The following is a 26,330-nucleotide window of genomic DNA, read 5'->3' as shown; positions in this document are numbered from 1 at the left end:
CTTTAGGAATGATCTGAGCACTCACCCAGATAAAAAAGAATTGGAGTGTATCTTTGATTATCAAAACATGGAGGCTAAGGCCTGGCAGAAGAAGGGTTAAGACACCTGCAAACTTTCACCTCAGCATCGCAAAGCAGTGTTCTTTGAGTTGTAGGACATGAACCTCAGGTCTACAAAGTGACTGCAAAAAATCATGGCGCACACATGCTTCCTTGCAACAAAGCAAGTGATCAAAATTAAGGAAAACTGAAAATTAACAATCAATAATTTAAACATTAACATCCTTTATATGTGGTTGCAAATGAAAATCTGTGTGACAACACAGCATAATACCACCTAGAAATTATTTCCAAAAATGCTAAGTGGGCCCTGCAATTACAATGGTTTGAGAAACCTTGCTCACATTGTAGTGGGTAGGGAACCTTCCTGGATTAAGTTAAGTCAAGTCTCTCTTTTCAGACAAGTACTTGGATCTCTGACTTCTCACACAGGAGAGCTAACCATTTACATAAACGAGCAGTTTTAAGCCTCTCATGCCCCTCCTTACCACCACCAGTATGCGCTCCATTCTTCCTGACGTTCATTCTTGGTGCCACGGGCATCTCTGTGCTCAACTTGCTGAGTGCCTCTTTAGGCACCAAGCTGGATTCATTTACTGTATAGAATATTGTATGGCAGACTGCAGGACTGCATTCCGCTAGGCCACATGGTGCTGGGAAGCTAAGCACAGTGACAGTACATGTAATGGTACCAAAAGTCCTTTCATCACTGCAGGCCTTGGTGGCTCTCAGGCCAAGACCTGGCCCACAGACCCAAAACTCATACTTAATACAGCTTTTCCTTGCCAAAGCTTTAGTGGAGCAAAATCTCTAGAACTCAGAAAGCTGCCAAAGCGATATGAGTCAGAAATAATTTCTAAGTCCCATTAAAAAAGCTGACCTACGTATAATAGGCATGCTATGTGGACACCACTGCTACCTGGTTTGCTACCCATAATCTGACCGCTTTAGTGATCTGCTGAGTCCCTGGGTTGTGTGCTGGATGCAACTGCCTATGCCAAGTGCTCGGCTCTTTCAACATCTCCGAGGTACCACACCTTCTCCCCGTGCCACAAAGAGATCAGAAGCTGCTCAAATTAAAGTCCTTTATTAATGGAATGGTTTTAATAGACCAAAAATGAAATGGATGAAAGGAATGCTTGTCTTTTATGGTTGCCAGAAAAAGTAAATATTGTCTACAGACATTATACAGCTTTCTTTTAACCAAAATTAAATACGGTCCATAGCAAAGCAAGCAATCTGTAGAAATGTATTGTTATGCTGCTATTACAAACTTTACATTGGATAAAAACCAGGTGTCTCAAAGCCAGCTTTAACCTTAGTTGATTACTGTTATGATTCTGTGTATTTTGCCTTCATCTCCCTTTTTTGCTATTATATATAAATCAGGCATTAACAAGGTTAAAAAAGTGAGTGATCACAAAACAATCACAAAACAAGCTCTGAGTAGCAGAGACAGAGAGTGAGCTCCTTGCTCACCACCCAGCACGACTACTCTGTCACCCTCTTTCAAGATTTAAGGAGGAGTTTATCACCTCCCTGCAGGCTCTTCCCACATCCAACCATTTGTCTCTCCAATCAACTTTCAGTGCCAGGAATGCCCGTGAAGGCAATACCTGGTACGAGAACATACATTTTAAATATACATATTTTAAAGGAGCATATTTTCTTCTAGCAGTACTGTGTGCTGTCTCTGCGAATGCATGTTCACAGTAAAACCATGTCAAATAAATATTACAAGGAATCAGCACAGTGCATCCAGTTTCACTTTCCAAACGGAAAGTGGTGTGTCTGCGTTTAGTGGTGGTATAAGGCAGAGACTTAATACAAATCCAACTTTGCTAAGTCACGGTCATGAACAAAGAAATCCTGCCTAATTACAAAATACTTGATTAACAACTCAGCCAAACAAAGGGATAGGTTTACTATACACCAAAGCTATTTGCTGAAGAGGACTTCACTGCTGGTTTCATAGCGGACAGACAGCACAGAGAGTATGTTTTTTCAGTTTGCAAAAAGGATTAATCAGATTACTTTGTCCATTCAATCAAACATTGCTCTGCTGTAACAACATCGTTCTCAGTTCCCTCTCTCTTTGATCCTCCTGCCTGTATTTCTCCTCTAGTTTTTGTTTTTCAGAGTCCATACTATAAAAAGTGGAATCTGTGCTTCTCCTAATCTTCTCAAACTGGCTGAAATCCGCAACGTACTTTCCATTTGGAGAGAGAGAAACCACAGGAACGAACTCGTAGCCCCAGTGGATCTCCTCAGGGATGTAGGAAGTCCTGCTTTGGCAGACAGCACTGGTGGACTCCACCGTGGCGTTCAGGAGCACCACAAGCTCAAAGTCCTTCTCCTTGAGATTTTGAGGCGTGAGATCTCTCAAAGGGCTGCTTTCATCCAAAATATGGTAGAAGGTTAAAGGCAAAATGAGAAATGGACTCTCTGAAGAGGAGTCAACGTTGAACTTGACACTGGCTTGATTCAGCAGGATCCGCTCCCCTTCTTTGGTTTCATATGTCTGAAGAAGCTTCCCAGACAGCTGACACTGTATCAGAAGGCTCTTCCTCATATTTGCTACTCTGATCACCAAGCAAAGTTCTCCATTGTGTTTCGTAATGACAGCACAGTGGCTGAATTTAATAGTCTCTGCCCTTTTTTTAGGTCTTGCAATTTTGGCCAGAAAGGTACCTGTGATGAAGATTTCAATCAAGGTGGTGATGACCAGTTGGGCCACAAGTAAGAAAATGGCATGAGGACACTCCTCTGTAATGAAACGAAATCCATAGCCAATGGTCGTCTGTGACTCCAGGGAGAAGAGGAATGCCCCAGTCAGAGAGTCTACATTCTGGACACACGGCTCGCGCTTTGGGGTGAACTTGTTTATTTCTAAATCACCATGAAGGAATGCAATGGCATAGTAGATAACTCCAAAGAGGAACCAGGTCATAACGAAAGTAGCAGCAAATAAGGTAAGTTTGTACCTCCACTTCATGTCTATAACTGTAGTCCACAAATCTTGAAGGTAGAGTAGATAAATGCCATCGACTTTGTCTATCCGCACGTTGCTATGACCGCTTTTGGACATCACACGGGGTTTGTGTGCCTTGAGCATGGCAGTGTCGATGCCTCCGTTAACCAGCGGGACGCGGGACATATTAATCTTCGTGGTTTCCATTCTCACTGCTTCAGTCCTAAGGAGAGAATAAAAGAAGACTGTTACTTAATGAAATCAAAGCACATGACTGATTCTGAAAGGCATTTGAAAATGTTGATGGAGAGAAAGCACAAACATAATCTAAACACAGCAGCAGTGAATAAAAACAGTTGAAATATAAAGTTACCATCATACAATATCTGACACTACAAATAATTTCATATTCTTTTTTCCAGGAAAAAAAAACAAAACATTTTTTGATTCTGGTGACTGCCAAATATGGAGAAGTAGGTTTCTTTTATGATAGCCTGCAAAAGAAATTTGACCAAGCTGAAATTTTATATTAGTACTTTATTTCTGTAAAATGCATTAAATTTTTTTTCTTACGTTTCTCTAGAGAAGAGGCTCTTTTTGATTACTGAGCAGGTTTTCTTTAATGCCCTGAAGAGAGACATCTGATCAAAATTAAAGTCGCGTCAATGCTTGGTTTAGAACGCAGATCCAGCACACCACCTCTGTCTCTTCCTGCAACGGAGGCAAAATGAGCCAGACCAGCTTTCACTGTGAACAATTAACTTCCACAAGGGATTTACTCAATCGGATCTGGCTCTTTGTTACAAACCTACAACTAACCTAGAGGGAAACAAAGCAGACCCGAACACATCAAAGTCGAGTTTTGGAAAGGAATATTTACACCTGAAAACACTTCAAAGCTGTTTGCACTGTACCGCACTCCGATTTTAAGCCATCTAAGGAAAAAAAGGAGGCAATTCGCAAAGTCAGCCGTGGGCCCTAACCTGCGCGAACCCAGCAATCATTGGACCACCCGACTCCTGAAGTTTGTTTACTGTGCATCAGTCCGGGTGGAGAGTAAGTGTGCGGACACTCAGGACTGAACAAAGCCCACAGAGTGAAGCAGAACGGTGCCTGTGCCAGTTTGATGAGGCAAGTGACAAGACCCGGCTTGCAGGACCAGACAGTGATTACATAGAGCAAGGACAGTGCATGTTATAGTTGTTTCCAACAACAAAACTTCCTGCTGACAAAAACAACAAAGAAAAAAACCATCCCATGCATCCTTTGTGCTTTGGCAGGTCATACAAAAAGCATTGTTTTGTTCCATTGTTTTCCTCAAAAAGAGCCTTAAGTAAGTGATTCGTTTTCGTGAACCACTGGGAAAAAAAAAAAAAAAAAAAGAATGTCTTCCTTATAGCTACTTAAAAGAATTTTGCAGGAAGTACAAGATATATTTGTGGTACACACATGTGCCAGTCCAGGACATCAGCATAATTGCTCACTGAAGTACCTTTCCTGTTATGTCAATTAAGGAGAATTTTTGTTTATGACTATACCCATCACACTGCTGCAGGTTTTCTGGGAAAGGGTAATTAAACTTAACTCCCATTAACACCTGTAGCTCATTACAATTTTGGTTTAATCACCAACATTTCTCTTCCATAGCCTAGGAGCCATTGCCATATATATTTATATATAAAAGAAAGGAACGCATCAATGATCCCAGTAGGAGATTCCTTATGTGACAGTCAAATCAACACACAGCGCGCAGCATGTCCGGATAATAAACAGGAAAAAACCTTCAAGTGATCTGAAAAAGAACAACGGGAGGAAATGGGGGGGTGGGAGGGGTCGGGGTGGGAAGGCGCATACATGCAACTGCTCTTTAGGCAAACTCAAAATCAAGCGCTACTGTCAGCGCACGGTAAATACATGCAACCTCTAATGGGAAAACTTTTAGGAAAATGCATACCGCTTAGTGAAGAGGCTTCATTCCCCACACCGAGCCTCACCCTGGATAAGCCATGGATATAAAACCTGTGCAAAAATCTGTCCCGAAATAAGTACGCTTCTTCCCCTCAAGCACACTTCCCCTTAGCCATTACTTCCAGGCACAAACATTACGTTGTCAGAACAAATTTCCCTGCCACAAATTGCTAGGCCAGGAGATAGCTGGCCTCTCCAATCCAGCACCAGGGACACGTCCCCGTCCCATCCCATCCCCCTGCTCAGCCTACCTGGATGCCTGCTCCTGGGAGCAGCTCCCCAGGGCTGCCGGCTCCTCCTCCTCTGGAGGCCACGAGGATGGAGATGGCCAAGGCTCCACCTTCCCTTCTCGGTGCTCCAGCTGGTGGGCTTGAGCTGGTGGGGCAGGGACAGGGCTCATGGGCTTGGAGAAGAGCAGACTTACCTGCTCAGGGTCAGGGGTGGCCCAAGGCGAGTGGCACGTGGACACTCGGCACACCACACTCACCATGACTTTACCATGCCCAAGAAACACTGGCTTCTGCACAAGTGGTCAGCATACGTGTAATAAATCTGGCATGTTTGGGATGCACTGGGCATGCTGTGCAGAGCAGCTCTGCCCCACATGCACTGTGGCTCTGATACTTCCTTCATATACCAAACTTGGTACGCATACACTGCACCATTCATCTGCAGCACCAGCCAGGTCCAGTTTCAACCCGCACAAGGGCCTGGTGAGAGTTCTTGCCCCTGCCTCTGCTCTGCCCTGAAATACCTTGTTCCCTGTCCGGGAGCCCTGAATGGAGAAAATCCTGACACTGCAGCCTGCCACATTTCCAGACCTGGTGGTGGACACCTAACATCACAGATGTACCGAAATGCCGTAGCAGAAGAGTTCCCCCACAAGACGAGAGGTGGGAAGGTAGTTGCAAGGCACAGTGTCTTCCCTGGGCTACACCAACAGTGACAGCTGTAAATTTTGCCATTTCAGGCTTAACTTGAGAAGTAAAGCTTTGCTGCAGCCCTAGGCAATGTCTGGCATGCTCCAGACTGTGTTTCAACTCACAACCAAAGCCGTTTCTCACTGTGCCTCTCTACTGTCCCCATGTGTAAAGTGGATCTCCCCATGTGAGGTCAGCATGGCAGAGCTCTTAGTTTTGGAGTCCACCATAGATGAAAGAGGCTGTATCAGTGCTCCCCTGTCATCTTTTGTGTCCTCCCTTGATTTGTATTTCTGTATGTGACAAAGTTACTCAGCTTTACAGTGATTTCCTGAAATGGATCCCAGCCAACTTCTGGTGCTTTTTTTGGTGTTAGGGTATTTTTTGTGTTGATTTGCTTCCTATTTTCTTCTCTTACATCACTTTTTCCTGTGTGATCCTGAATTCCTCTAGTGCTCTTTTCCTCTCCAGGGAAATTCATCTTGGTTTCCTTTCCCTGCAGAAATATTTCCCTTCTTCTCTGTCACACTGATACGGGAAGAGAGGATCTGTCATGCCGCCTTGGAACAGCACTGCCTCTGCTCCCCTCCCTTATCCCTGGCAGCAGCCAGCAGCAGTCATCTGGGGGGAAGAAACTCTGATGAAACCAACAGTGGAACAAAACCTGGCTTCAGAGGAGGGTTCTCCCCTGCCCTCCACTTCCCACTGCTTCCTGAGTGAAGTGACCAGTACAATATCCCACAAAAAATGATTCGTGGGTGTCCGTATGTATAAAACCCATGTTACAACACCTGCGTTACTGTTTCCCATCTTATACCTTATATAGGCACCTCAGATACTCTACGCCCTGACAACCGTCCTCAGCACCTCAGCCGAAAGATTTTGGTTTGTTTGGTTTCTACTCCTTTCCCTCTAAATCAGAAAGCACATCTACCAGAGTAAGTTAATACAAGCAAACAAGACTGAATAATCATAGTAGTATACATTTTTAAATTAAAATAACATCTACTTGCCCATTAGCTAACGGATTTTACACTGATAAAGTATTTTTTATTACTGTAAAAACCCCCGACTCAAAGAGTAGCTGCAAATAAAAGTGAACTGAAGTACAGTTAAGGAAACAGCTACTTCAAGAGGGAAGAAGATGAAATTGTCTCAGACTTGTCTAGCACTTTAATGTCCTGTGAATTCCTCCTTTCCTCACCAGCCCTTTGGAACAGCCAAAGGAGACTCCCTGTCAGAGCACATGCTGGTAAGGAAGTTTAGTGCAGACAAAGTCAATAAAACGTAGAGCTACATACCAAACCACCAACCATGAATACCTTGATATTAAGGTAATTCCAGCAGCCAGGGATATAACAAGCACATTAACACTGCTTCCAGAGACCACATTATCAAGAAGTCGAAGCCAGCTTGCATACACGCAAAAATGTTCCTGTTGCATGAAGCCAGATTTGCTTGTGCAAGACCTCTTTTGGCAGACACAACTGATTAAAAGTGTACAGGAGCATGACTTGTTCGAATGGCCTCAGCTGTTTGCTTTTTTTCAAATCAGATATGCTTTGCCACTTGAGCAAACCCTCATGCATGCTTCACTGCCACTCTGATACAGGGGCAAAGCTTGAACTGTTTTTTCAACCAGCATAAACCATTAGCAGGCTTGGCATTAAAAAAAAGCAGGGGTGAGGAAAGAAAACATTGACAAGAACTGCATAATCTTTAGATCTTTCCTAGGTCTGATGTGGTTCAGTAGGTTATAAAAGTCCCTCCTGAATTCTCAGTGCTCTGCCTAGCATGAACACCCTCCTGCCTTTGGGCTATGCACCAGGTTATGCTGCGCAATTGTCAACCAGCAAAATCCTCCTCTGTAGCTGAGTTATGGAATACAACAGGAGAGAGCGGAGGTAGAGGGAGGGAAGCAGTGGTTGCAAAAGGATGCTTCACCTCTGCCACCAGCTGCAGCATGCAGTCACACAGCTGGACACTGCTACCCTGGACTTCATAAAAGAGTCCTTCAGCGCTAGGACTGATCAGCGTTGAGAATGGTGATAGGCAGGCTGGCAGTCAGTCATATTGTGAAAGAAGCTGCCTTTAAAAACTAAATTAACACCTTTTTATTTTCTTTCACAAAAGGACTGAGCCAAGAGAACTGTAAATACCCCCTCAAGTCAAAATCAGTTCCCAAAGCTGTGCCTTTAGCTCCCCATCCCTCCGTAGAGTCACCCATCAGTGCAGGGCAGCCCTGTGAATGGTGACTCTTCCCGGGCTCGGGCACCCAGGAGCAGGTGAAAGCAGAGGCACGGCCGAGCCTGCAGGCAGGATAGTGCCCGGGTGCTGCAGAACTGACTGTGCCGTACGTAGGTGGGGGCGAGCGGTGTGGTGGGGGAGGTAGCGGCGTGTTTTTCAACACTCCTGGCAGGGCCAGGACAACCATTTACAGACCAGTATGAAGAAAGTGAAAACCCCAATCCATCTTTGTCTCTCCTAGGCTGCCTGCCTGACATCTGGCCATGGAAGATGAATTAAAGCTGGAGAAGTCTCATGGTGCGTTGTTTCTGAGGGAGATTTGTACAGGAATCTTGTTCTTTCCAAGGGCAGGCTGTAAGACTTTGCAGTAACTATTGATTTATGTAGATGAGCCTTGGAAACTACACTGGTGCAAGCAAATAGGAAAACAACCAAGCAGGCAGAGAGAAGGCAAAAGATGACTCAAAGCTTATTGAGGTTAATGGAGAAGCTCCCAGTGATTTCACAGGTCTCTGGACCTTTCTCCAAGTGGAGAAAAAGCACTACCGCTAGCGTCTGAACAGCTAACACACTGCAAGTGAGCTGTTCATCTTTTCAAAAACCTGCCCTCCAGCCTCTGTCCTGGGCTCTGCGGATGAACAGGGCACTTGGCTGTGCAGAGCCTTCATCCAGGAACCCTCACATACACCAAAGTCTTCCTTCAGAAAGAAGTAAGTAAAGTGATCTGTGTCTGAAACTCTCCTTTTTGTGTTCGGTAATATGGCTTATACAATGCTGCTGGAAAAGAGAGAAAGGTTCCCCAGAAACCTGTTCTGCTCTTTTATTTTTACGAATGGCTTTTCTTCTGTAGTGCAACATTCAATACTTTTGAATGTCTCCCTTGCTGACATATTGTTGTTTCAAACTCTTTTCAGTTTCAAACAATTCATTAGCACAGTTAAGCATTTAAAACCTGCCTTTGCTGTGATGCTTTTCCCACCCACTAACCCTTTCCTCGTTCTTGCTGCGCAAACCTTACCTGGCTCTTTCTACACGGGCAAGTCTAAACAGACTCTCGAGAGCCTGTCCTTTCTGTTTCTGGGGAGCTGGGTGCCAGAACTACTCTGCAAGGCTGAAAGGGACATTGTTGTTGCATTATGCTTATCAAGCTCACACCCTGTACTTGCACTTTCATTTACATCTTCAACCTGCTGTAGGAACATCAGTGACCCCTCACAGTAGGCCTCCGGCACAGGCAAGCATCTCAGCGACACCACAGAGAAGGAACCGAGCTAAGGGAGGACGGGAGTGATGTCCTGTCCGAATCGACGTTAGCAGTCAATACTAAGGCCAGGACTAGACCTTCAGAGAGCCTAATGCCTACTGTTGTCCTGTTTTGCAATCGCTGCCACTATTTCTTCACTCTTCCCTTTTAGGATGCCTTTGAGGGCTTTCAGTAGCTACATCCTGTCCTTCTTTCTCCCTGAGGTACTTCTCTTTTCCATGAGGGTATCTCTCCTTATCCTGTTTGCCCCATTTTGCTTAGTATCCCATTCCCCTGCTCTTTCCCACTCTCTGCGAATCAAAAGATCCAAACTAGTTGTGCTTACGCCACCACCAGAGAAGCGTGTAGCTGTGGCAGCAGAGTTTCTTCACACAAGACTGCACACTGGTTTATGTTCTGCAAGTATCTTACCGTAGGTTCACAGCACCTATTCCTGACCTCTCCGTTACATGACTGTTTTCAATGGTTTCAAATTTTGGCTTCAACGTTTTGGGCTGAGGTTTTCCTCAAGACTGGTCACAAGCGAACACACTTTTTTATTCATTTGTTTACTTAATGTGTCAGTCAAAACAAAATAGCCATTTCCAAAATCAAAGCCAAGAAAACATGTTTTGGGATGTTTCTGCATCCATGTTAAGACAGTTTTGGTGTCTTTTCCTTCATGAAGCCAGAGTGTAAACACGTAAGCAATTCTTGGTGCAGAGACAGAAGTTCACACTCTCCATGGCCAGGTGAGCACCCTAACAGCTTGGCCATAGAGTAATGCTGATGCCTTCTTGCTTTCTGGCCTTATAAATCCTCATCCATACAGTGATGCAGCTTCATTAGGAAGTGCAGAGTCTCCCCTCCCCATCTCCCCAGTTCCTTATCAGCGAACTCCCCTGCAAGGGTGGAAATGTGGGAACAAATCGCCTCAGACATGGGGAGGAGTCTCACCTCCACCTCCTTCAATGGTCAGATTTGGGAACACAAATGGCAGCAGTCATGCAGTTTGGGGAGCCTTGCTATGCAGGAGGGAGGTGGAGAAGCAGAGAAGGGGGTATGTTGGGAGAAGGTTGAAGGCAAGCCAAGGAATGCCTCATTTCTGGCTCTTCTTGCTTAGACATGAGATATAAACTAATCCATTCGGTGTCTTACAGGGTGCTTTGTGGCATGCCCAAACGCAGAGCTGTTGGGCGCCCAGCAAAATGAGGGTCGGAAATGGAGACACCTGTACACGTCGAGCACTTCTAGCACAAACCAGAAGCTGGGCAGGGATTTTCTGCAAAATAGTTTTTCACTTAGTCAACTAAGGCCTACCTAAGTCCTACTTAAGTACTTAATTCCTTTTTTGGGAACGGGCCCTTCGCCAGCCAGCTGCTCCAGCTGCTGTGAGAGCACACCTTCATGCAGCTCCTGCCGCCTTCCCCGTCCCGGCACAAGAACAGGCCACCTAGCTGGAGCACGGCTCCCAGGGGAGCGCCAGCCAAGAAAAGGCACCCAGAGAGGCTGCACTGCTCTTTTCTCAGATTTCAGGGCTGGGGCTCAAGACGGTTGAGTTGTTTGCCCAGAGGCATATTCTACCTCTTTTTATACTTGCTTATGTACTGCCTGGTATAAATCACCTGGCTATGATCTGACCGCATGAGCTCATGTACCAGGACAGTTTCATGTTTCTCAACACAACCGAAGGACAACTGTGTTTTGTCCTAGTATTTTAGTCACAAGGTGGCGATTTTTATAACAATATAAAAAATAATGAATTTGAACCCATCTACTGCTCAGGTTGTCAAGTCTGACAAAGTTCGTAGGGAAGGGAGTCCCCTTCCAGGTCAGTGCGGAGCACAAACGTACTGGACTGGGCTGCTGCCTGTTTTCTGGGACTGTCATTCCCTGCTCACCGTAGGTTGGCTGTGTCCTTGTTTTCCCTTCTTTCACAGCAGGTGAAGGACAGCACCTTGTTTTTAACCTCCCCAGTACTCACCCATCGCTTCACAAGCTGGCAGATGCCTACTCAACCACCGAATAATAGTAATAATAGTAAAGTTAAACTCAGAGCAATTGATTTGCCAATCTGCAGTTGGTTTCAAATTTGCTGCTTTTGTTTCAGACCTGAAGAAGGGCTAGTGGGACAGAAAGCTTGTCTGGTTTCTTTTCTTGTTTCTTTGCTTTATTCTCCAAATTCATTTCTTGGTCTAATAAAAATCTGGTTTCATTTAAAAACAAACAAGCAAACAAAACCAAAACCAGACACTTACTGTAGATTTTTAATTTAAATTGTCAGCAGGTGGCTGAAAATGAGTAGTAATGTGCCTAGTCATGGTTATGCAAGAGGCAGGGGGAAAAGTTAGCACTTTGCTGACAGTTCACAAAAGCTGGTTAAAACAGCTGCAGTCTGCTTTCCCCAGGGCCACTTCTCCTCCCTGTGTCTCAGCTACCATGGCTGGTACACGAAAGATTATTTATCAGGCAGCAGTGGGATATTTCAAATCATTTAGAGTGGTTTGTGCCTCTCTTTCCTTTCTTGGTCTACAGATACCCGGAGCCTTCCCAACGTTGGACATCAGGTCCCAGCGCCAGCCTTGTCCCACTCTGATGAGCAGGGGCATCGGCTCCTACCCGTATGTCAACCGTGCAGTATGAATATATCCCGTGGTTGAGCAGCTCTCTTTAATTACCATTTGTGATGCCAATTCATTGCATGATGCATGCACTGTACCCCAGTCAAGTTGGGTTTTGTTTTTTAATTAGTCATTGCACACCGGGGCTCTCCTCATAGCTCAGTGTAGGTGTGGCAGTGAGGTGAGGCTCCCTGCAGGGTGTCAGGCTTCTGCTGCAGCAGATTTTTTAATGTGCTCTCTCCATATGAAAGCTGCATTTCCCGTAAATCACAGCACTCCTTTAGCCCATACCATGAGACATTACACTGATGGGGGAATGACCTTAGTACCCCACAAACATCCCACTGTACGTACACATTCGCAAACACTGCTGAAATAAACATGTTCATAATTTTCCATCTTTATACAGTCACTAAATCTCAAAACTGAAGTACCAGTCTATGAAAAGAATTTTCCACCAAAAAAATTTCTGCGTCTTATAAATATGTAAAAACCTCAACAATTTTGAAAATCATGGTAGGGCTGCAAAAGGCAAGGAAACTGGCAAGGGAAAAAAGCATTTTATTTAAAGGTCTGTGTATTGGTAACCTTTTGTTCATCAAATGTCTAATGTGGACAGAATCAAATCTAACTGGGGAAATAAGATGCCTTGACCCAGCAGGAAGATGGACCCTGTTATAGTAATAAAGCTTTTCCTCTGTGATGGTTTCTGGGTCTCTCTTACCTGTATGGTATAGCTGCTTTGTGCCGCTTCATCTAGGCAGAGTAACAGTAAATGTAGAGTAACCTGCTAATTAAGCCAGATTTATGGCTTCTCTGCATGGCCAGGACATACCAGTTAATTTGGCCTTGTGATTTTTGCAATACTACAAAGCACATTTCCAAGAAAGAAGGATGGGTTTGTCATGGTTTCATCTTAAAACTTGTTACAAGCTGATTTTCTCAGGAAGTTATTTGGTTATGAAGAATTGCCCTACCTGTGTGAACAAGTTCATACTGTGGAAAATGTTTTCAAAAAGTGACTCTTCTTTCACGCTAGCAAAATGCAGCCTGTGAGACAAAGTATCCACTTTCCTCACCCAAACCTGATGATTTTTAAATTGGATGTCTTTCTCTCTTAGGCAAAGCACAGATGATGCTACTAGCACAGCAGAGACATACATAGATTACTTACCTATTTTTTGATAATTAATTACTTTATTGTGAGTTACAGAGTAAGTGTGGCCCATATTCTCTTTGAGAGACACAACAGCTTCAAAAATGTTCATTAATACTCCATTTTCTCTGCACTACAAAGATTTCAGATTGCACCAAGCACCCATTTCCCTTGACCGTCTAGGTCTGATAAACAGAGCAAGTTCTACTTGATCTCAGACAAGTATTTGGTAGCTACCTAACAGAAACAAAATGTTAAAACTCTTAAATGCTGGAAAGAAAATTCAATAGTGTCCAATAAAATCAGGACCCATGATATTTCACAGGCAAACATATATATGCACTTACATAGAAATCATAGGTTCATTTTTCCTATTTAAAATAATGCTCCATGGTATATGTGTTTTCATAAATGGTGTGTTGCCTATTCTGTAAAGCATAAGCAGTTGCAAATATAGAGTGTTGATGTGGGAGATTTTGATGTATCTAGAGTTGTGAATGCATCTTCTTTTACATATGTTTCCCTTTGTGCCGTTATTTCCCTTAATAAAGTCTCTAGATCTTGACACAAAAAAATTTTCCCAAACAACAAGTCTCAGACACATCCACAATGACCTATAACCACAACCTTGGAGCAAAGTCCTTGCCCAGTCAGGTCTCCCCTTGAGCTTTGCAAAAGCACTGCCCAAACAGTCACAACACAGCCCCCATGAGGCCACTGGCGTTACGCCGGGGCTCACGCACCCTGTCCCCATCCCCATCCCCATCCTTGGCCCCATTCTAGTCCCGATCCTGCTGCTGTCCCCAGCCAAGCGCTGCTTCCTCACCGGCCTTGCGGAGGGTGGCCACAGATCCCAGGGGGGACAGAAATGGTCATGGGGGTCCTATAAACCATTAAAATGCCACGCTGGTGTACAAACTGGGGCATTTCACCTGCCTCTTTGAAGTGGTCAGGGCCAAATTAAAAATATCAATGACATTTTCATATTAGTGTACGGTTGCTTATTTTCAGTACTGCCCAGGAGTTTTATTTCAGGGCAGCTTTCTCTCTTCCCCCCCCCCCCCCCCCCCCCCCCCCCCGATCAATCTAGTGGTTAATTTAAGGTTTAAAAGGCTTTTTCTCACACATACACACACACCCATATATGTTTTCCACTGAAGTCTGTGCTTTTTCCTAGACCCACCCAAATTCCAGTACATAGCTCACTTGTGTGCCAAGCTTTCATATTCTCCATGCAATGAATGGAAAAATGCCCTTTTTTCCACTTCTGCACATTTTGGGGGGAGGAGGGGAGAGCGTGTAGAGGAGAGGGAGGAAAGGCCTCCAGAGGAGTTTAGTTATACCTGTTATTTCAGAGCAGAAACAGGAGAGAGTCCCAGCGTCGTCCATGGGAATACTCTGTTTCTGCCCATGGGTGGAGGTGCATGGGGTCTGAGCCCCACTGCTTGCTTGGGACTCTGAGCTGTATTTGTGGAGTGCTAAGGAGATTTAAAAATTAATAATTATAAAGTAAAATAGCATAAGCTGCTGGCTGGTATGTGTTTCCATTCTGTTTATATGAAGTACTTCAGCAACACTCTTGAATGCATTGATACTTTATGAGAAGGATGATAAAAAAATCAAAGCTTAATGGTGAGAAACATTAGGGAGTTTTATATGGAAATGACAGTTTTCAGCTGTGTCATCCTATGCTCCCTTTAATAGGGTATTTCAGGCCACGAGCATCTTGGTGAAAGGTGGTGGACTGAGAGCAAAGGGCTCCTCTTCTCACCTGCAGCAGCCTGGCAGAGGGAAGGCTGCAGGACTACCACCTTACCACCCCTGCCCACGCCTTCCCTCCCACACGGGCTGCCGTTGTAGCTCGTGGGATGGCAGGAGCCACCAGGCCATGGTGAAGGAGCCAGCAAAGCCCTGTTCCCTCCCGCTCTTACATCTCCAGGGTGAACCCCAGGACTGTAACAACAAGCAAGCTCCGTGCAAAGCCTTTTCCTTTGCACTCGCCTCCATGGGGATACTCTGATGTCTGGTTAAGGCTGGTCCGCCTTGATTTCCTCTTCTCAGTGAAGGTATTAATAAAGTCTCTCTGACTTACAGAGCCACCTAGTTTGATGGAGCTTGTTGGAATGTAATTTCTGAAGCCTCTGTTCACCTGCCAAGTTAAGCTGAAATTAGCCCGTGGATTTGAATTACGTGGGCTGTTTTGTATCCCTTCGTTGCGAGGGGATGGAAATGAAAATATGCTAGGTTAATTATTTATCCTTTCCATCAACAAAATTTTATCATTGTACAGAACCTTATTGTCACTCTTATATTGCAAAAATTGGAATAAAAATTATAGATTTTTTAAAGAAAAAGCTGTTTCCTGAGTTTCTTGACTGAGAAGTTACACAGACCAGGATTGTATGTCTTCCAGATAAACTCCCAAGGAATCAGAGGGAAAAGAATATTTGTTTTCCTCATTGCTTTCCCAAATTACTCGATCCCTGCCAATTTCCATGACACAGACCCCTCAGTCTGCTGCAGAGACTGTGGCTTCTGAAAGGGAGGAAATAGCATGAATGTACTGGTGCACATCAATGTTGTTTGATTTTCTCGCCAAACCAAAAATATCAAAACAAACAAAAAAATGCAAAAAAAAAGCTTCAACTTTTCTGGCAAAATTAAAAAAAAAAGACATTCTGGACTGAAGACGCTGTTTGTTCAAACCAAAACTAAACCTTTCATTTTGCTTTGACATTTGTATAGTCTAATTTAAATCAGGAGAGGAACAAAACATTGCTTGAAGTGACAGATTGCAACATCTTGCTTCCACAAAGTCAAAATGAAATTTTTTACTTTTCAAAATTGGTTTTGGGCTTTTTCAGTCTAAGCTTCTCTATCTTGTTCACATGAATTCATTATATCTTTCATCTGACCTAAATCTGCATTTTCAGCTCATAAGACTTTTGGCTGAAAAATCCCAGCCTTCTGTAACTGTAAAGACCACATGAATTTCCTTGGCTGGTTCGGTGACAAGTAAAGCTTGTGCAATGAACTACTGTTCCTCTTAGGAGAACACAGCAGAAGCAATGCCTGTCCCTGTTGTTGGGATCTGGGGACATAACTGTCTGATTCACTAGTCATTTTTATTTGTCCTATAGTTTCTTGGGAACCTCCATAAAAGCTTTGTGGTGCTACGCTGCAACATGCTGAAAAAAGCAGCAATCATGTGCCCAAACAAGAAAAAAAGCTCATGCTGTTTTTCAAAGTTACAACATTTCCTTATACTCAAAGGAGGTTATTTTGCTTGTTTATTTACACATACCTTATCTTTATGACTGTTCCTTTATGATCCCATGTCATCTCAAAAGCTCCGCAATCTTTTACAGTTGGGAACTTGGGAAGGTCTAGCTTTGATCACTGAAGTAATTAGACTGAATAGAACATTGTTCATGTTCTGCTGAGAATAGTTTCCGACTACATTCAGAATACCGCAAACTTATTTTTAAAATTCTACAATATTCAGCAACTTCTAACTTGTTTTTGGTAAGTTTTCCAGAGGCCGTGAATTTCAGAAGTCACTTTGATGTTTTCCAAGCAGCCTGATTTATGAGAACAAAAAATACCACTGTTCCCCAATTACTTTTTGTCGCCTTGTTATAAGGCTTGATACATCAATGGAAACATAGTCTGGCTGAGGAGTCCAGGCATAAAGAGTAACTGGGGTATGAGGAAATCAACTACGTCTCCCACAAGAGATCATTCTTTCAGTGGAAAAATCAATCTTTTTGATCTCTAACTCTCTGTACTTTTCCTTTAATATTTAATTTAATAAAGCCTCCATTTTCATTGAAAAACACACTTGATGGGAAATGTATAACTAGACCTAGTAGATGTTTATATGCTATTTAGTGCTGTTTATATGTTATTTTAGTGCTATTGAACAGATTTCATATTTTGTAGATGACTGCTAAAGATAAGTCTTTGAAAAAAGTAGCTAAGCAGGACTATGAATATATCAAATTGCAGAAGCGTATTTCAAATGAGGTTAAGACAATGCCATTGCTGGAAAGTCCCAGAGACCGTGACTCCACCAGGCAGACGACAGCTTAATGGCAATGCAGAAAACCCCTTCATTCACTACTCTGGTGACACGCTGTCAACCCCAGTCTTTCCCAAAAGGACACGTCCTGTCTGAAAGAACTTCCTCTGCTCCACTTGCTGTATGGTTCAGACTTCTTGTCTGTAGGCAGCTTGATGCCATAGCATCTCCAAAATCCACCTTTTCTTCAAGTCCAGAATTTCAGTTTATTAATTAACCATTTCCCAACACGCCTTTAGTTCACAGTCCTTCTCATCTGTCCCACGGCCAAATCACTCAAACTTCTAAGGTAAAAATCTTATTTCCTTTCTACTATTTTGACTGTAATTTTCCCCTTCATTAATGCAAACATCTCTTTTATTACTTCGTACCCATAAAGCTCACAGCCTAACCTTTCCGCAGCTACTGCCCTGGCCCCCATAGCTCTGCTTTCTTTTGCTCTTTGTTGCTATCTCATTCCTCTTTCTCATCAATGCCTATTCCTTGGGATTTTTTGCTCCCTTCATGTTTTAGACTTCTCTTATGCCACTCCACAATAGCTTCCCATTTGACATACATGAAATTCCCTCCTTCACCAGCTTCCAACCAAATCCTGAAAAGACACCTGTTTTGAGACACATTACAACTTCAACAAACACCTGGAACATTTTGTTCACCTAGCAAGTTCCTCCTTTATGTTGCATCATGCCTCACTTGCTGTTAGATCTGAAATCATTTAGAGCAGATCTAAAGTTTTCCTCTTCTTTGTTCGTCTGACTGCAAAGCATGCTGAGGACCTACAGCATGGTGAGAAATAATGTGTTCTGATTATAGGCTATGTTCAGCATCAGCATTGATAACAAGTGATTTGTTTTCTTGGAGGCACTCCTTTTACAGGATGGCTCTGCCTACTACACACCTGGGATACCTTGAATGATGCTTCTTTATCTAACAGTGAGTTTTGCCTGAAATAAATTTGGAGATATGCTTTTCTTAAAATTTGCCTGGGAACACCAGACATCTGGAAACCTCACTGTGAGACAGTAGTTCTAACTTGGCTCCAAGCACCTACCAAACTAAGTCATTTCTAAAGGTACATGCACTGCAAGGCCAATTGTTGGTTTCTGTAGGTTGGAATTCGTCTCTGTTCACTTTAGTTCTCTAAAAGGTTTCTGTCTAGTCTGAGCTAGTCCTTTAAGGCACCAGAGTCAATGCAGAGAGCTGGACACCTCCACACAGTGAGTCTGCCTCTTCTTCCTCTAATGCCTGGAGGTGCCCATCTCCTTGCAGTGCCTGATGAGCTGAGACCAGATCTTTAACTTTTAGACAGCTGAGATTTATCTTATACTTGTACCTGTATAGCAAGGCCAGTGCTTCTGAGAGATGGCAAGTTTGTTACTTGTATGGAAATCAACTGTTCCAGTGCATGTGAAGGTACCCCCACTCTTCCTGGAATCATGAGGCTTACACATGTAAATTATATTGTACATGTGTGTATTTTAAGTTGAAATATCCTAAATAAATAAATGTCAGTCTGACTCTTACTGATGAAGCCTTTCAGGTTAAAACCCATAGAAGATGCTGCGCAGTGTGGAATCCAATGTAAGATTACACAGCATGATGTACTGTTTCCATCACACATACAGTTTAGTTATTGTAAAAGAATGTAAATTATGCACTGAAGCAGATAAACAAGGTTCTTATGTAAAAGCAAGCTGTCTAGGAACCTAAAACAAGTTACGGGATATGTCTGTTCTGTTTTACAGGTTCTTGCCTATGACATTCCCTACCACAGGTCAGCTTGCTTGTCTATGTCATCAACATATACACCGCTACCACATCCATTACCAAAGTATGAATTCATCATGCTTGTGCTGTGAAGGGCTTCCTCATCCATGATGGTTTTACCTATGCACCTCCAAAAAATGGCGTCTGGGCCTGCCTGCGAACAACCTACATCCTACATTTTTTTTACCACTGTGCCTTTCAAAGGATCCCTTTCTCACAAGGTGGCTCAAATCTGCTCCTGCTTTTCACCAGGCCTAACCTCCCATTCAGCGAGATGGAACTAGTAATCAGTTGAAAAAGAGAAGACGACTAAATCAGAGCCTATCAGTGGCATGCGTTGTCTTAAGCTGAGCAAGCTGAAGATCAGAACTAATTTCTGTTAATAGCACCTGGACTTCTAGGAACTCAGCAAATTCTGAAACGTTGACCATTGTTTTCTTCTGAGGCTGGAGAATGAGGATTTGGTCCTTCTCCCAGCTTTTTTGCGGATTTCGATGTTAATGTTTGAGCTCATATAGTATGTATTACTAGCAACATGCTTAAATCAAAGTTTCTAGTGAGAACACAAAGGTTCTCACTAGACTTCTGTCAAGTCTCACTTGACTTCTGTGACACTGTCAGCCTCGGGTGGTTAACAAGTTTCTTAAGATCATATAAAGCAGATCAGAAACAAAAGCTCTTCCTTGATTATGTAATCATTATTTATAAGACCTAAAGAAGTGATGTAACATTTAAAGGCAGGGTGCCCCCCTCTTACGTTTTCACTGCTTACAAACCAGAAATATATCAGCAAAGGCAGAACCCCACACCAAGGTGCAGTAGGAGGATATACCACTGGGATTGCTCCACTGAAATGTTTCTTGGATTTCAGCACATAAACACTAAGAAATGGTCTTAAAATAAGATTTTATGTTCCCTGTCACCTGAGACTTTACATAGGGGAGGGAGATTTACTACCAATAAATATTCTGGGTCATGATCAAGTCACAGCTTTGGTCATTTTATGCTGGCAGGAAAAGAAATTAACACTAAATTTTAGACATTTTTGTTCCAAAAATATATATTTAAGGTTCAGTACATAGTTCTGGGTTTGGGTTTTTTTTGTCGGTTTGGTTTTTTGAGTTGTTGGGGTTTTTTTTAAACTGCAACAACAGAACAGAGTAGGATGAACTTCAAGGACCAGGCACTCCTCAAGACTTGGGCTGAAGCACCGATAATGTTGTTACCTGTACTGAGGACAGGGAGCGAGGCTTGTAGCCTTAAATGTTGGCATAATTAGCTCAAGAAGAACAAGAGTATGAGGAAAAATAAGATATGTTATTAGGATTCCTGGCAGCATGACAGACCTTTAGACCTCTGCAAAGCTAGCTGATGTACGGCACAATTTTCTGAATTTTGCTTGTTGAAACCTGTGCTCACAAATGAAACCAGACAGACCTCAACTTGGAGCTCATGGTCTGATGCCACCAGCTGAAGAACCCCTTCCGGCCCCTACATTTCCCATAGCAGTGTAAAAGGGCCACAGTGTGAATGAGAACCAGACCTGAAGCCTTTTGTTTGTCCATTATACATAGATAAAAATGGCATTGTTAGCTTTCCCACACCTGCCTGAATTGTGTTCATTCACCTCTAGTCTTGTGGAAGCATTTCACACTGCAGGCCATTTCAGTCTTTGACTCTTTTTTGTGCCTTGACAAGAGCTTTCAGCACCTTTTACGTAGCACATTTCACAACAGGTAACGGACATATTGAAGGCCGGCACTCCGGAGCTGTCGTTCACTACGTTAATTTATAACTCATAAATGGAGTCACTTGTAACAATTGACTTTCTGCCTAATCGTAGGGAAACAGGAGTTGTGATCTAAAACCAGTAAGCTGGGAACAGTCAAGAGACCAACTACCATGTACCACAGAGGCCACCAAGTGTGCCAGTTAATGAGACTCAATATGGTAATAAAATAAAATATTGCCTTAAAAGTTGTTATTTTTTTCACCCTATGCTTTTGCAATGTTGCGATAATGTTTTGTCATTTGCCTAAGAAAATGAATCAGAATTGCAAGTGCTTTGTATCACTCAAACACCTCCTCCCATATCCTGGTGTGTGAATGAATGAAGCCCAGCCTTGCTCAAATGCTGTGAAAGACACAGAAAGCACATCTTTGCTTGTCTTCCCTCGGTCCTTTTATCCATTGCTGCAGTACACAGAGCTGTGGTTTGGCTGTTTATTGTGGAGAGAGGGGACTGTTGATAGGTTTGGTGTTGAAATGTTTGAGGAAGGAAACTTTTAGGAAACATTATTTCTGGATAAGGCAGCAGGAAACTGAAGCCTGTTTGCTTGGGTGAGAGGCTGGAGGGGGTTCAGAAGAGGACAGCTCGCATGGAAGTTACCAGGAGTAAGGGTAGGCAGCTTTGAGTGGGATCATCGCTGAGCAGAAAACAAGGGGGCACTTAAGGGGATCTTTACAGACAAGATCAGAAAAATTCAGAAACATTTTTTTGGTTGACATTTTCCTTGGAAAATGGTGACTGATAATAAAAATCATTTGAGCAGGAAAAATTTATTTACTGGTCAAAATGTTGCGAACATCTGTTTTATTGTATGTTTTTGTCAGGCTGTGTAATTCTAGTGAGAAAAAGGGAAAATGTTGATCATAATATATTTTTCCCTTTTCTTTTCATCAGTTCATGCTAAGAATATACCTTTTAAGTCATCTAAGTAGGTGTACTGTTTCATATATTGCTTCATTACAGATTACAGTAATTTATTCAACAGATGATAGATAAACATTTTTATCATATAGCCCCAATTCAAAAGTGCTAATTGCAGATAAGGAAAAGTTCAAAATGCAAAACTAGAGGGGTATCCTGCAAGCTATGATCTAACCAAGAGTGAATCACCTCAGTTAAAGCAATGGAGATTAAATTAATCTTATCAGGCCATACTATTGTTCCAGTCAAAACTTATTTTACTTTATCACTTTTGATTTACAAAGGGAAGGTGGCTTACCTAGGCTCTCTACAGATGGACAAATCCAGCTGACAATCTCCATGAGAAAAACAAACCAGAAAGGAGTCAAGCGTGGTTTTAAAAGGCACCAAGCTTCAGTTCCCAAGCTTTAGACTTCCCCTCCACCTTAAAAGCCAGCTAAAATGCAGTATGCCCTGAAGGTCAAATTGCAGGGGCTACCTGCAACCAAGCGGAAGAAAGACGTTTCTTAATCAAGAAGCCCTCCTGGGAGGCAACAGAAAGGCAGCTGGCTCTCATACCTCAGCTGACACAGTGCAGGGAGGGAAGGGGCTTTGCAAGTAATGAAATGTCTAGATCAAAATGATCAAATGCTTACCACCGACACCTGCAAAGTGATCCAGATCTCCTCAGCAAGGAGGCCAAGGGGATTCTCAAGCCTTGGTGACTAAAAGCTCGCAAGGCTTCCTCAAGAGTGTCCTGCAGACATAGGAAAGCTGCATAACACCATGGTACTTCCCTGAGATCCATGCTGGGTCCAACCTATGTCCCAGCAGTTCAGTTCAACCTTTCACCAGAGGCAGCCCACGATTTGCAAGGGGCTCTGCTGGAAGATGAAATTTGCCAAACATCTTTCTCCCCAGAGGGTAAAAATGACTGCAGATGTGTTATCCCAAAACATACACCTACCCTCTTTGTGTCCAAGCATTTATTTTGTCCAGTAAAGGATGACAATACTTAGAGTATTCAAGTCGTTGCTTGCTCCCTTTCTGCCTGACCATGACCTCTAACTTGCTGTAAACCTCAGAGTGTGTCAGTCATACAAAGACAATTTCATAAGCTTAGGAGGAGGGAAAGGCACTATGGTTCTTACTTACCATTTTTCTTCCTTCCTCCAGCCCAATTAGTAATGTACCCACTGGTTTTGGCTGCTCTCCATGTGTATTTCACATCATTCAGGCTAGATAGGTATAGAACGAGCAGGCATTTCAATTCATGCACAGCCAGTACAAGGCAAGTGCTTTTTTCAGCTGTGCCCTGTTTACTCCAAGAGCATGCACATGCTTAACACCAAGCTATTTACCCTATTAATGATACAAACACATTGAGTGCTAAAATGATCCTCAAGCCTGTAGTAACTCATTCAAGTAAACCGTGAATGTTCTCTCATTCCAAGGGGTGAGGGACAGCTTGGCAGGAAGGTAGCTTTCAAATATTTAACATTTAGTGAATTCGTCTGGACTGAAAAGTTTGAGTTTAACTGTTTGATACTCCAACCAACGTTTTTTTTCTAATTTTCATATACACAGTATAGCCAATAAGGTAAAGACTTTCCCTCCATTAAAAAAAAAAAAAAAAGTCATCCCATAATCTGCTTTGTTTTTCCTGGAAGCAAGGTGAATCAAAATTTATTTCAAAATGTTCTGAGGTTCAGCATGCAAAACAGTTAAGTTTCTGTTTTTCTTGGCCCTTTGCAAGAGTACCGCCTGGTACTTCACAGCTTTGGTCTCTACCTGTTCCCAAAGAATACAGCCTGTCTGTGTGAACTGTGTGTCTTAGGAGAGAGAAACAGGAGAGGAGGAGGGAATAATATTCCAGACTGCTTTAATGAAATCTGGACAAACAAAAATTTCAGCTCCAATCAGGGCTGTGGGTTGATGGCTTGTTTGTTTCATTGCATGAGGAGCCAGGATAAAAAAGAACTATTTGTTTTCATTTGAAATTCTATAAAAAGTAACAGGACTGAAGTATTGTATGTATGTTGGAAGACTGAAGCCCAAGTCATCTGCTGCTGTTTTTGTCTCTTGGCCATGCCTTATTTACTGGGATGAAATTCTTGGGGAAGTTTTTGGTCTCGTCTACACTCTGCTTTACAAAAGCGATGCCAGTTTGTACTGTACAACCAGCACTACGTTACATTCCAGGCTTGTTTTCCCCCCTCCTATAAGCTGCTTATTAGAGAGTGCAGAGAGCATAGTGACATTTTACAACCATGGAAATAAAGACGACATTTCTGTAATAGCAAACGGCCCCCTTTCCCCCTCAATTTTAAAAGAAGAAATCACAGGTAATAATATCACAGGAGAATACAGACAGTAGGCTTGGCAAATAGGTACGTAGGCACTGTGATCGGAAAGACCCTAGAAATGCCTCTAAATACAATACAGCCAAAGGCAAGTGAGGAAACAAGGTTAGTTAAAAAGTAATGTAGATACTCCTGGTTCACAAAGGAAAGCCAGCTTTGTTCCTTTTTGCAACCAGCACGTCATGGAGAAAAAAGGAACTTATCTGTAAATCTCTTGACAGCATGATCCCTATGTGAAAATAAAAAGGGAGTAAAAAACGAGCTACACTGAAGTAGAGGGGAATTTGCACCACAGGCTCAGACTGTGATTACTGAGGATAAGCCAAACCTGTTGTAAACAAGTAATATGAAGACACATGCAAAAGTTGGAAGAAAATGCATACTGTTCTTTGACTCAGACATGTTTACATTCCTTATACCTACCACAGAAAATACTTACATAAGTATTACTTAAATTACTTACATAATCTTTTCTTATACAGATAGGTAACAGGGACTGTATAAAGTTCTAGGCAAGTTTTACCACTATGTCAACTAAAACTGATTTCTGCACTGAAAAAAGAACAAGAGCTGACTGAAAGATATGCTTCTAACAGCCTGAAAAGCATTATGTATTTCTATAAGAAAAAGTCTCTGGCAGGCAAACATTTTCAAAGATAGGTCCAGTATCTGCCCCCCTCCCCAACATATAAGAATATCAGCCACATACATTACAAACCTCACATTCAATAGCTTGCATCAGTGGAAAGACCAAACCATGACAGCTTTTGCTTTATCATCGCTAAACTGCCTGTATCTCAAAGTTCACAAGAAGGCATAATCTTATAAACATTTTTCTTTTACAGACAGTTTCTAAATCATTAAATTACTAAAATAAGAGAAAAATAGGAAAAGAACCTACTCATTAGCTTTCAGTTCCACGCAGTTTTCAAAGCACTGTTAAGCATGTATGCATTTTTGACAAATACCTCTTACCTGTAAAAGACCAATGCTCAGATTCCTTACTAGATGTTATCGTCATGACAAGTCAAACAATCTTTTTTATAAAAGGTTGGATGTCTTTTCAATAAAGCACGTGTGCACAGTTTAAAAAAAAAAACACCTCTCAGAGATTCTCCCTTCCCTCACTGTCAGTCAAAAACAAGTTGGAATAAGTCTGAGTTGGAATTACCTGAATAAAGAAACTGGAGAGAGAGAGGGAGGAGAGGGAGGGAGGGGGAAAGAGAGAGAGGAGAAAAAAAAAATAGTCTGAGAGGAGACTCAGTGATGTCAGCAGTATGTCTTAAGGAAATCTACAGCTGAGCCCAGCAAACTTTATTACTACATAGCACTCGACACCCAGTTACGTGTTAAGCAAATACCTGCTTAAGAGGAAACTGATGTACTTTTAAAGAACGTCAGTTAATCTTTGAAGAAACTTTAGCCAGGCTGATCAAAGTCCCTTAAAGGCCTTATTGCCTAAATAAATAAGATTACAAGTGGTTGTATAATGCTAAGAGAAGAGTAAGAAGAATAAAAGTCAGCATTATTGATTACTCCTTTCCTGTTGGCAAAAGGGAGGCTGAAATTCATCTGAAGTAAATTCATACTACGGTTGTAACACGCTGAGCTGTAGCAGCCACGGACGCAGCTGAAATCCCTGACCACCAAAGTTTCCAATCTGTTTAGCCACAACACTCTTTCCCTTTGATGACTTATTCTGGGTTTGCTTCAGTGCCTTTCTGCTCTTATTTCCTAGATGCAGAAAACACAGATAGTGCTGATTTGAATTGGGGAAAGTCGGGTACCTTGAACACAGCACGGAAGAGGTGTGGATGTTTGCCGTCTGTAAAGCCTGTACTCTGCCATTGGTACCACTCTGGCATTTGATGGGATTCCCAGAACTGAATGCAAACAGAAGCAGTGAAAGGGAAGTCACTGCAGCACTAGAAAGGCTAATGTGATAGCCCTTGGACATCGTTCTTCTGTGTCCATATTCCCAGGGATACTGTTTCCAAGAATTACATATCTCAGCAAGCTAGTCCAATACACCTGTAGCTCAGCATCACCTGTAGGGACATCCCATGGTCCAACCGATGCCAGGTTAACTTCATTCTCTTTTGCTTGGGGGAAAGAGGAGATCAACACACGGGGTGAGTGGTTTACTAACAAAATTCTGCCCACCTCAAATTCACAGAGAACACATTAGCGAAAGCAAAATCTCTCCTTTCCTCAGCAGGGCTGGTAAACAGACATTTAAATGCCA

At 42.7% G+C, this 26,330-nt stretch overlaps 1 protein-coding gene across 4 annotated transcripts; it reads right to left on the bottom strand.

Moving 5' to 3' along the window:
• Nucleotides 1–1,127: 1,127 nt before the first annotated feature.
• Nucleotides 1,128–25,430, bottom strand: KCNJ15 (potassium inwardly rectifying channel subfamily J member 15). Of its 4 annotated transcripts, none has more exons than XM_076354075.1 (3): nt 25,061–25,430; nt 22,878–22,960; nt 1,128–3,253 (listed from the first exon to the last, which is right to left on the bottom strand). In XM_076354075.1, exon 3 carries the CDS (start codon nt 3,235–3,237, stop codon nt 2,107–2,109), a length of 1,131 nt encoding a protein of 376 aa, XP_076210190.1. In that variant the 5' UTR covers nt 3,238–3,253; nt 22,878–22,960; nt 25,061–25,430; the 3' UTR covers nt 1,128–2,106. The 4 variants fall into 4 exon arrangements, with proteins under 4 accessions (XP_076210190.1, XP_076210169.1, XP_076210181.1 ...); XM_076354054.1 differs by lacking the exon at nt 22,878–22,960 and adding an exon at nt 3,604–3,741; XM_076354066.1 differs by lacking the exon at nt 22,878–22,960.
• Between the last annotated feature and the right edge of the window lie 900 nt (nt 25,431–26,330).

This window comes from Aptenodytes patagonicus, chromosome 1 (genome assembly GCF_965638725.1).
Source record: "Aptenodytes patagonicus chromosome 1, bAptPat1.pri.cur, whole genome shotgun sequence".
Taxonomy (NCBI): domain Eukaryota; kingdom Metazoa; phylum Chordata; class Aves; order Sphenisciformes; family Spheniscidae; genus Aptenodytes; species Aptenodytes patagonicus.
This window is presented reverse-complemented; position numbering and strand designations above follow the sequence as displayed.

What these genes read in the sequence shown, in the direction of transcription:
- KCNJ15 (XM_076354054.1), bottom strand. Translation starts at nt 3,671, where the DNA reads ATGTCTCTCTTCAGGGCATTAAAGAAAACCTGCTCAGTAATCAAAAAG. An exon ending in AGCCTCTTCTCTAGAGAAAC is followed by an intron (nt 3,254 to 3,603) that starts GTAAGAAAAAAA and finishes TTCTCTCCTTAG; the next exon opens with GACTGAAGCAGTGAGAATGG.